The following is an 11515-nucleotide window of genomic DNA, read 5'->3' on the forward strand; positions in this document are numbered from 1 at the left end:
CTGATTGGAACAATTCGAATTTAGGGAGTTAACCATAATTCTCACTGCTCCAATCACATAACTTTAATTTGGGACTTTGGACCTTAAAGTCCTAACGTCGTTTTAGACAGCTGCCTGAAAAATTATACCAGTAGCATGGGTTGCTGGCCTTCCCACTTTTGACTTATGGGGTTCAAAACTTGTCAAGTGTAACTTTACCAAAGGATCCCGCCGGTCAACTTTCTAACTGAATTTCCAGGAACACTCTGCGGGGTGCTTCCTGTCTGGTCTTTGTAGCAAGAATCGGGCTAAGTCACCCTTGAGTGTTCCTTGCTACCTCTTGTGTATAATTACCCTAAAAAGAAATATTGATTACAAATAAAGATGGCGGTGTCAGTGGTACGGCTACATAGTGAAACAATGGGACAAGTGCCTCAATGTGCAGGGAGATTACTTTGAGAAACAAAAGCATTTTTCAAATCAGTACTCTTATTTGTTTGAGTTCTATATCCATTTGCAACTTACTTATTGACTTACCCTCATATACGTTGAACAGAGCTGGTAACTGGATATCCCTGTAATAAACCACTTTTGTTACAGAATTCTTCTGACAAATTTGAGCTTATTTTTATTCTGAATTTATTATTGCTATATTATATTTCTTATAGTCTTTATAACTGATTGGTTAACATTGCCATTCTCAGGGCTTGCCATAATAGTTTCTTGGTACACTGTCATAAGCCTTTTCCAAGTCATAGAATATTAAAGTAATATGTTCTTGTTGCATGTTACATTTTCAAGTATTTGTCTAATAACATGAACATGAGCTACAGTTGATCAGCCCTTAATGAAGCAACTTTGTTCCTCATTTCCTTTATAACGTTTTTCTGTCCAATTTTTTGATATTCCCAGATCCAGGAGATTTCTCCTTCATTGTGTTCTTTATTGCTGTATCCACTTTGATGCCTGAAACTGTTACATTTGTGCTTTCCATGTGTGTGCGTGCGCGCATACGTATTCCCCACGTGTTTGCGAGACAACGCAATAAGAAATTTTTGCAGGTTCTCGGATTTCAACAAATATTTACTGGACAGTCACTTTTACACTCGCAAGTACAATCATTCCACTTGTAACACCATGTTTCGTCTTCACTGTTACAACCCTCTTGCACTGCTATTCTCAGTGAAGCATCTTGTGCTCTGCTCGGAGCTCAACTGTCCTTGGTCCCTTGTCGGATATGAACGAAAATAGTGGTTCAAATCTGATACCCACAAAATCTCATGTTGCATTGCCTAGCAGACATGCCGCAATATATATATTGTAACGTGTTTCGTTACTGAATATGCCATAGAGATTGTTAATTGGTTTATTTAACAACCTACAAATCTCGGCTACAATTAATTATAACAATGTTACGGGTTTCCACACTTTACAAACCCTACAACCAAATCTCTTCGCACTATCTTCAAGAGTCTTCACATATTAATAACGCAGGGGCTATACAAGTCTCTCTGAATTACACACTCCAAATATAACTGTACTACAGCACACACAAAGTCTCGAAAGCACACAATAAGTCTTCCACTCGCTGACTTCTTAGTTATCGCACACTGTCACATAAAATCTTGTAACCACGCGTTCGGGTCTTCTTCTCGCGACTGCTGCTATATTTCAACTCTCCTTGCAGGCAGTGCAGCTCTCTTATATAGTGGCTGTGTTTGCCTGTTACGTAGCAACGCTGTTGGAAGTTGGTTACGGGTACTTAGCAATTGCGGCGTTGCGCGTTACATCACCGTGGAGGAGGGGGGTGGGGGAGCGCTGACTCATCTGCCACGTTACTGTGGCCTGAGTTGCCACGTTGNTTGCGGCGTTGCACGTTACATCACCGTGGAGGGGGGGGGGAGCGCTGACTCATCTGCCACGTTACTGTGGCCTGAGTTGCCACGTTGCTGCTGGGTAGGGAGGGGTTCTCCGTTGCGCAACATGTCACAATATATATATGAATGACCTTTTGAATCCCAGCTCACAATTTATTTTCAAACATATTTTATCCTATGTTTCATTTTTTGCCTCTATAGCTGCCATTGCTGCAGTTTTCTTTTTCTCTTTATACATTTCTTTATGCATATCTCATATTGAGCTTAACCATTCTTTTTTTAAGTTTATGCATTCCATAACTTCTGTCATCATCCACTTTCTTCTGTAATTATTCTTTATTTTTATACTCCATGCTTCATGTGTTACTTTATTTATTGTGTTCATGGTCTCATGGTTAAGTGACTACATACAGGGTTTGGATTGGTAATTGGATTTATTGATCACTTAACAGAACTTAACTACAAATAACTATGATGATCTCACTGAGTACACACTCCAAAGATCACTGTAACCACAGTTCTCAAAGTTTGCTGTGCCTTCATCAGTCATTGCCTAGAGAAAGATCCCAACAGTGTGCTCTGCTTATGTGCTGACTTTTTGACTGGCTCGGGACTGTCTCACAACTAACTCGTTGCTCCAACTGTTAACTCTCTGAACTAACTGTCCCACTTATAACATCTCAGCATGGATGGCAGGGAAAACACTGTTTCATTATTGTCATTACTCAGTAACAGCTTATATATATATATATGCTTAGCTTGCAGTCATTGCCTAACAACAGGTCTACATGTCACGATAAATCCATGCATTTTTTCATAGCTCCCTTCAGATTCTTCTTTTCATGCATACAGTTTCCTTATGCTATTACCCTGGAGTAGTTCAGTGTTGAATTTGTCATCCTCTCTTCAGTGTTGTACATTCTGGTTAACTTATGTTAACTTAACTTATCTGTGAACACTGTTGCCACTGTGTTGAACATTAGCATTGGATCTGCACATGGCATCATCCATGAGACTCTCAAATATTGCTGTGTTCTATGTGGGTGCCGAGGCAGTTGATCGATGAATACAAGTTGAAGTGTGTGTGCAGAATTGTTGAGTTTTCTTGACATGTTACCATGCTGAAGGTGAAGCGTTTCCTGCATACATTGTCACAGGGAATGAAACCTGGGTTCATTATTATGCACCAGAATCCAAAAGACAATCAATGGAATGATGACACATCCTCTCCTGCCAAGAAAAGTTCAAGTTACCATCATCTGTAGGAAAAATTATGGTGACCTTCTGGGACATGACTGGAACAGTTGTTGAACACTGTCAGGACAAAGTAGTCAACAGTGTAATGAACAGCACCATCCTGCAATTGGTAGTTGTCATTGTGGACTTCTGTCCAAAGGCGTCCATCTTCATGACAATGCATGACCACACACTGCTGCTGCAACAGTTACCACCACCCAAAAACTGTAATTTGAGAACATAAATTACAGTCCAGACCTCACTCCATCCAACTGTCATGTGTTTTTCACTCTTAAGGAAGCAATGCAAAGACAAAGATTGCACAGCAATCACTGTCCTTTGCATTGCAAAGGACAGTGACTACTTGGAAAAATAACATGTTATTTGGATCTGTATATATGATGTGTATCTCAATACAATACAGTTTGCCCTTACTTATTGAAGTCCCTATGTTCTTACTAGGAACAGAAATATGACTCATTTAGGATTCAGGCATGTACAGTTTTGCATGAGTAGCAGTCTGACCCATAAGCTACGTTGTATTATACTGCTGCATTATAAATTTATGTCACATAAACCTGGCATTAACAACACAAGATTTTTAACACTGGACATCTGTGCAGTAAGAAAGTAGGCTTCATGAATTCTGCCTGGAATTCATTGTTAGAGTGGTGCTAGAGAGAGTGTGTGTGCATGTCCATGCGCTTGTAATGCTAGCTAGAATTTCAGGATCCATATAAATGAAGTCACAGATCGGCACTGGCTCACACACTGCCAGCTGATAAATATTGCTTTGAGAGATCACATATCTATGAAAGTGTCTTGAATGATCTTGGTTCAATTCATGGGTTAAATTATGAAAACATTTGAACAGTAATCATTTTGACACAGGTGTTCTTCGGTGTTATGGTGGGTTCAATGAACTTTGGTCTGTCATCCCCATATATTGAGGCATTTTCCATAGCCAAAGGAGCTGCAGCAAAAGTATTCTCAGTAATTGACCGTGTCTCGCCCATCAACAGCTTGTCTGAAGATGGGAAGCGCACAGGAAAGATGGACGGTAACATATGTTTCAGAGATGTACATTTTGAATATCCAACTAGGGCAGATGTTAAGGTAAGTGAATCCTACAAACTGTGTCTTACATATTCTCATTGGTTCTTGTTTAGTTACGTGTAGTGTGTGATATGTGTATAATAACACCGTTAGTAACTCTAACATTGAATTATTGAGTGATTGCAAAAATTTTTTGGAAATGGTTTGGACGGAAAATATCATGGCCTAATTTAAATTACCAATCACAGTAGCCGAGCCATCTTAAGGCATGTACTGCTTTCGCTCCCTCAGAAGCCGGGATCATGGGTTCAAATCCCACACAAGGCATGGGTGTTTAGTGTGTGTATGTGTTTATTCTGTTTGTGTTGTCTTGTGTTTGGGTAGAGGCCTTGCGATGAGCTGATCACCCATCCAAGGAGTCCTACCATGTGTAAAAATATCATGAAACTGAGAAATCAGCCCCATGCTCCAAATTTGGAGCAAGAGGAGAGAAAAAAATTGTAAGGTATTGTTCAAGCATTTTCCAGGGAAGCTGAGGAATTCCCCATAAAGCTTCAGGATAGCTGGTCAGTGTTCAAACAAGATACCTGAATACAAATCAGAAGTGTTACTGCCTAAGTCAACCTGTTTGGTGTTATTGCTTCATATAATAGCATGGTTCAATATGAGTTTTACATAATCTTTTCAAGTTTTGAGTAACATTTGGATCAGACAAAGATGTCAAAACCATGGTGGTACAGTGGTTCTAGCAGTAGCCCAGATAATAATTTATGAAGGGGATCCGGTGACTGTGTATTAGTGAGATGCATTCCTCATTTTTCGTAGGGACTATTTTTAATTGACTCTATACTTTCACCCGGAACAATTGTCAAATCTGTTTCTTTTGAAGAACAAAAATTTAATACTGCAAATTCAGAGGTGCATGGAGATAAAATTCAAATCAAATTATAATTTGCAGACATCAGAACTGGGAAAATTTTATATTTAGGGAGGCACTATATGGAAGAGATTCCAGAATCGTATTTTCTTTATGAATTACATGATGAGTCATTATATTTAGTGAGTGGATGGGATAACTGAAAAGGATTTGTCTAAAGTACTTTAATAACAACAGCAAATCACATTGTATGTGTGAAATAATCAAACAAAGACAGTAAATTGATAGAAAAGAAAAAAATAAACAAATTGAGGCTATAATATGCATACATAAAATAATTTATAAAGTTTTTCCTGGCAGGTACTTCAGGGTTTGAACTTGGATATAAACCGTGGTGAGACAGTGGCTCTTGTGGGAAGCTCTGGATGCGGAAAATCAACATGTATCCAGCTCATTCAGCGATTCTATGACCCACGGCAAGGAACAGTAAGATTTTCCTCATGTATATCTCTGTCAACTTGTGCTTATGCATTTTTGAATATCATAAAAATGCGATCACTTTTCGGAGGCAATCTGGTGCACCCCACTCTTGTTTATGTCAAAAATTTCAAAGAAGCTACTAGAGGCTAGTAATATCAGGTGAACATTAGTTCTCACATTACTAATAAAAGTGAATGAGTGTGACTTTTAATGTCATATACAATTAAAAACTCTTATTGCTATAACTTAAAAAAGAACCGGTTACAATATCAAACCTTGGGATCCAAGGTTCTGGTTGAAATTAGAGGAGTAATTTTATGCTGCAACATTGGCATGAAGGGAGTGGTTGAGGTGTGCGTGCATGTTCCACCCCACCCAACCCATTTACCACTCTGACCTGTTCTGATCTGATCTGATCTGGTGTGTTCCCTTATATTCTACCATCAGACAGACTAGAAGACACCTTCAGCACTTCTGTTTCACATGTTCTATGCACCGGTTGCTGGTGTATTCGTTGTTACAGGAACTACACTAGTTCTGTTTTTTCACTTGCATCGTAACGTCTATTATGTATATATTGGTGCGTTTCACTGTTACCCTGACAACAATAGAGAACCATGAATACTGAGCCGTTGCCTAACGATGGATGCCCACTGTGACTCAGATATTCTGCCCTTTAGGCAGCACGTGACAATATTTACATATCGGTGAGACAGATATCATTCTTGTTCCATATTAGCAACCACCAATGATCTACCGAGCAGCAGTCAGTTTTGTTTCCAAGGTAATGTAGTCAAGTTCAGTTGTACCTGAGGAAGTATGTGCAGTGTCTTCCCTGATTTTACTTGAATTTCTGAGTGAGTTCCTCTTGTTTAGACTTCACTGGATTATTTTGAAATACTCGTAAATCTGTAACAGTGATATTTCAACGTTATGCTTTGATCCTGCTATAGTAAGATTGCTGATGTCATCAATATCATAAGTTGCATGGTTTGTGAGGTGTATGATAGGTATTCTGTTCATGTTTGTTTGAACTGGTTCATCTGTTATACTTTCTATGGGGGAGCCACCATGTTGAAATCACACAGTTTTCCAAATATCTCCCACCAGACAGTATTTGGTACACCACAATATTTGATGTCATAACATGAGAGGTGGGAAAAGGATTCAGTGAAAGAACTACAAATGTGGTATTGAAGAAAGAGACAGATCTGCCTCAAGCTTGAGAAGCATTAATGAACCAAAATGAATGCTAAAGGATTACGTTATGTAAGAGGATACTGATATTTGATAGTGTCATGTGCTGGAGTGTGACTATAGATGGGTTTTGGATTGTTGACTCAATTTATTGCACACTTTGGTACAGCACATAACTACATTGTACAGTTTGGTATGACACACACACACATCAGTGTCCACAATCATGTCTTCACTGTCGTTGCTTGTTAATGGATTCCAACGGCAGACGTTTCCTCTGGGTTCCCAAACTATCCCTGGCCTCAGCTATGAGCTTCTAACAACAGCTCACAACAACTGTACCCCAGCAGATCTCTAACTCACTGTAACTGCTGACTGGTCCTGCTTATAACATCTTGGCATGGACTGTGTAGAAAACGTCTCTTCAGTTATTGCTGCGTTCTCTTTTTTCTGAGGAAACTTGCTTGTTTGCAGAGCCATTACTTAGCAATGGCTGTTGTATAGTTGCTCGTTTTGTGGTTGTTGCCTAGCAACGAGTCCACATGTCACAATATTCTAAGAGCAGTGACTCTGAATATTACCATCCTCTAGGATGTGGTTCTGTGGATTCTGTTAGATGTTTACCAGTGTTTCAGAGGAATATACTGCCTCTGTCATCAAGGTAGGAAATGGAGGCAGCGTGTTCACATTCACACATTCATAAACATCTGCCAGACTACATGGTGTCTCATCTGAAAGGACAGTAACCTTCAAGGATGCTGATGTTGAAAGTCTATATAATACATTTGCCCCTGTTGGTTATTTGGTCTGTTTCTAGCTTTGAAATATATGGATAAAATTTGAACTACTCTTTTCCTATAAAAAAATAGGTGGGCGATATTGTAACACTTTTTGTAAAAACACAAAAAATTGACTTTCTTTTGCAGGCTCAAAATTTTATGTTCAAGACATCAGATTTTACAGTTTTATTAATGAGATATTTTAGAGGGGTCATACCACTGTGAATTCCAGTGTTTGTCCTTCAGCTATATTACATCACAATCCCAACACCTCCACTCTAAATTCAAGTCAACAATTCAGGACCCTTTACCTTGCTGAACTTTGAGTTCCATTAATGCAGGGAATTTCTTGATTAGCTTAGTGATATTTAACTTCTCAAGAAGAATTCTGTTTTGTGGAGTTGGTTACTTAATTGAAGCAAAAGTGTTTTAAGTGGAATATTTGCATTGGTTTAACAGAGTCTTTATTTTGAGTGGTAGATAGTGTTTGGAAGTGATTATTAAGAAGAGATGGAAAAATCTACAATTTCAGGAGATAAAACTCTGCTTTGTCACTCTCTGTCATAACCTTTTCTCTGCCACATTTTGCTGAACACTGCAAAATCCTTATATCCATTTTTGGAGGTGTGAAATTGGTGGAAAGTGTACCTCCCATTTTATACTGGTATTGGCATTCAAATAATGTCATTCAAACCATCTAATTATATCCAGAATAAAACTGAATAAGCTGAAAATGAATTTACCATAGTTGGCATTATGGTGCAAGACAACTCACTTGGGAAACAAATACATTAGATAACTGACTTGAAGGCCATTGAAATTGCAAATGCATTTGTATTGGAGTTTTAAACATGGCAGAATAACTATATGCTGGTGCTCATATCAAAATGAATTGTTTTCAGGAAAAGTCAGCTGCAAAACAAGCTCTGTCACAAGTACCTAACCTTTCTTTTTTCTTAACTGGCAGTAGAGCCTCATAATGGGCATTGCCTCATTCACTGCTATTGAAAGAGATGTATTTCTGTCTCTCACAACGTAACCAACTTTTAAAGACAGTGATTGAGTGATTTGACCCTCAAGACAAACATTTAATAAATTTTATTCGTTAGTGATAGGATATCATATGCGAGGGTTGTAACTTTAATAGTGGCAACACTGCTGTAGACATGCCATGCAACGGAACCAAATAATGTCACTTATACCACACGTTAGTTACATACCTACCTTACCTCAGAGCAAATGGACTCTCCCTTCCAACATCACGCACATGCACAGTGACGAGAAGAACAGAGCCAAGAACAAGTGAGTTGGATAGAGATTGAATGTGCCAGAGGCCTTACAGCATGACAGTGTCATCAAGGTCTTCAAGAGGCTTGCAGGGAGTCTGCATTGCCTCACAGAACACTGGCAAGGTGGGTAAAAGCCTTCAACGAGGGACGCCAAAATGTGGCAGACATGCATCGGTCAGGTCGTCCTAGTGTAAGTGAAGAAGTATATGTACTTTCCGCGTTACTAGAGAGTGATCGACGCCATACGATTCATGAGCTGGCCCAAGAGACAGGATCAGCGCATATGACTGTGCTTCACATTCTGAAGGAACACCTAGGCATGAGAAAAATTGCATCACAATGGGTTCCACATGATTTGACAGAAATGCAGAAATGGCTATGATACGATGCTGCTCGTAACCACTTGGAGCACTATGAGTATGAAGGAGAGGCTTCCTTACGCCACATCATTACGCTGGATGAGACATGGGCCGAATCGTACGAGCCACAAATGAAACGCCAATCGAATGGCATCATTACGGGTCACCACGATAATCAAAAGTTTGTCAGAACCCCAGCAATGTGAAAGTTATGGTGATTATCATGTATCACTGTGATGGTGTTATTCTAACGCATACCATTCCCCAACAGCAGATCGTCAATGCGCAGTATTACTGTTCATTTTTGGAACACAACCTGCGACCAGTTTTGAGAAAGATGCGGTGACACTTTCTGCAGAACCGACCCATTATTTTGCAGGACCATGCTTGGCTGCATGCAGAGCAAGCTGTGGCTGATTTGTTCTATCGATGGGGCTGGGAAGTGCTGTACCATCCACCATACTCCCCGGACTTAAGCCCCTGTGACTTTGACTCAATTCCTAAGATGAAGGAACCACTTCATGGCATTCGCTTCACAACTGTTCCAGAGATTCTTCAGGCAGTAGACCGCTCCGTTCGAACTATCAACACAACAGACGCTGCTAAAGGTATCCTACGACTTCCACACTGCTGGAAACGAGTTGTACACAATCCTGGTGACTACATTGAAGGACAGTAAAACTTCGAAACATACATCTGTTTTGTATCGGTTGTAAATAAATAGTTGCCACTATTAAAGTTCCAACTAAAAGGTCGCTTGTGTGATATCATCATTATGAATGTTCATGCCCCAACAGAAGATAAAATTGATGACATAAAGTACAGGTTCTATGAAGAACTAGAACATGTTTTTGATAAATTTCCAAAGTACCATTTGAAAATTTTGTTAGGAGGTATCAATGCCAAAGTAAGTATGAAGATATTTTCAAACCAACGATTGGGAATGAGAGTCTGCATGAAATTAGTAATGATAATAGAGTAGTAGAATTTGCCACATCAAAAAATCTTACTGTCAAAAGTACAATGTTCCCACATTGTAACATCCATACATTTACTTGGACATCTCCTGATGGGAAGTCGCACAAACAAATCGACCATATTTTGATAGCTAGGAGACGGCATTCATGTATACTTGATATCTGATCATTTAGGACAGCAGATTATGATACTGACCACTACCTGGTGGTGGCAAGGGTTAGGGAAAATCTGGCAGTGGGCAAACAAACAACACAGAGTTCATATGGAGAAGTTCAACCTCAGGAAATTAAATGAGGTAGAGGGTAAAGAGCAGTATCGTGTTGAAATCTCGAATAGGTTTACGGCATTGGAAAACGTGGACACTGAGGAGGATGTTAATAAAGCATGGGAAACTTTTAGAGAGAATATCAACATTTCTGCCAAGCAGAGTGTAGGTTATTATGAACCAAAGACGCATAAGCCATGGTTCGATGAAGGATTCTCAAAATTATTAGACCAAAGGAAACAAGACAGTGGTTACAGGATCCAAGCGAGTTAAATGGGGATAATCTGAACAACGTAAGACGCAAAACCAGCAGTCATTTCAGGAACAAAAAGAAGAAATATCTGAAAGACAAAATTGATGATCTTGCAAAGAACAGTAAGAACAAGAACGTTAATGTTATATTTTAGCGTCCTGTTGCACTGATTAATGTTCATGATGTGTATTTGTACCAACCATCTTAACAGTGCACACAATTTCACTTTTCTCTTCACTACATGTTTCGGCACTAATGTGCCATCTTCAGGTGTGGTTTTATTTATGTCACACCATTGCACTGTATGCCATCATGTCTCCTTTATAAAATGATTAAAATGTATATATGTCACGTATAATAATAAAGTTTATATATTAAAACTTTTCAAGATTTATCATCTATACGTTGCACTTCAAATTCACGAGTTACGTTAGTCCTCTCCTGTGAGAGTACTCTTCCTATATTCTTGTGTATATTGTGTTCTGTGTTGTATCCTTCCTTTGTGACTGCATGCGTTGTATTGCTATTGCAAATTTGAAAAGTTATAAATCGCCAAGTAATGATCAATTTTTGCAGAAATTATTCAAGCAGGAGGCGAAATATTATGTTCTAAGATCCATAAGCTAAATAATTTTATTTGGAATCGGGAAAAATTTCCTGTAACAGTTCACAAGAAGGGTGATAAAACTGACTAGTAATTACTGGGGGATATCACTGCTATCAACTTCATACAAAATTTTATGCAGTGTTCTTCTCTCAATGTTAAGTCCTTACATAGATGAAATTATTGGGGATCATCAGTGTGGGTTTCAACATAACAGATCAACTACAGATCAGGTCTTTTGCATTCGTCAGATTCATTCATTCATTCATTCATTCATTCATTCATT

At 38.9% G+C, this 11515-nt stretch overlaps 1 protein-coding gene across 1 annotated transcript in view; it reads left to right on the plus strand.

The window, feature by feature from the left end:
- The window catches only part of LOC111875503 (ATP-dependent translocase ABCB1), a gene marked incomplete at its 3' end in the record, with an annotated part of 41593 nt that extends 31991 nt beyond the window's left edge, over positions 1–9602 (plus strand). Inside the window, exons 8-10 of the mRNA XM_033755843.1 lie at positions 3984–4208; positions 5386–5511; positions 9509–9602. Of these exons, the coding sequence (XP_033611734.1) occupies positions 3984–4208; positions 5386–5511; positions 9509–9602 (445 nt within the window). The remainder of the gene's footprint in view (positions 1–3983; positions 4209–5385; positions 5512–9508) is intronic.
- Positions 9603–11515: the final 1913 nt, after the last annotated feature.

The sequence above is a fragment of the Cryptotermes secundus genome, unplaced genomic scaffold, assembly GCF_002891405.2.
Source record: "Cryptotermes secundus unplaced genomic scaffold, Csec_1.0 scaffold425, whole genome shotgun sequence".
Lineage (NCBI taxonomy): Eukaryota > Metazoa > Arthropoda > Insecta > Blattodea > Kalotermitidae > Cryptotermes > Cryptotermes secundus.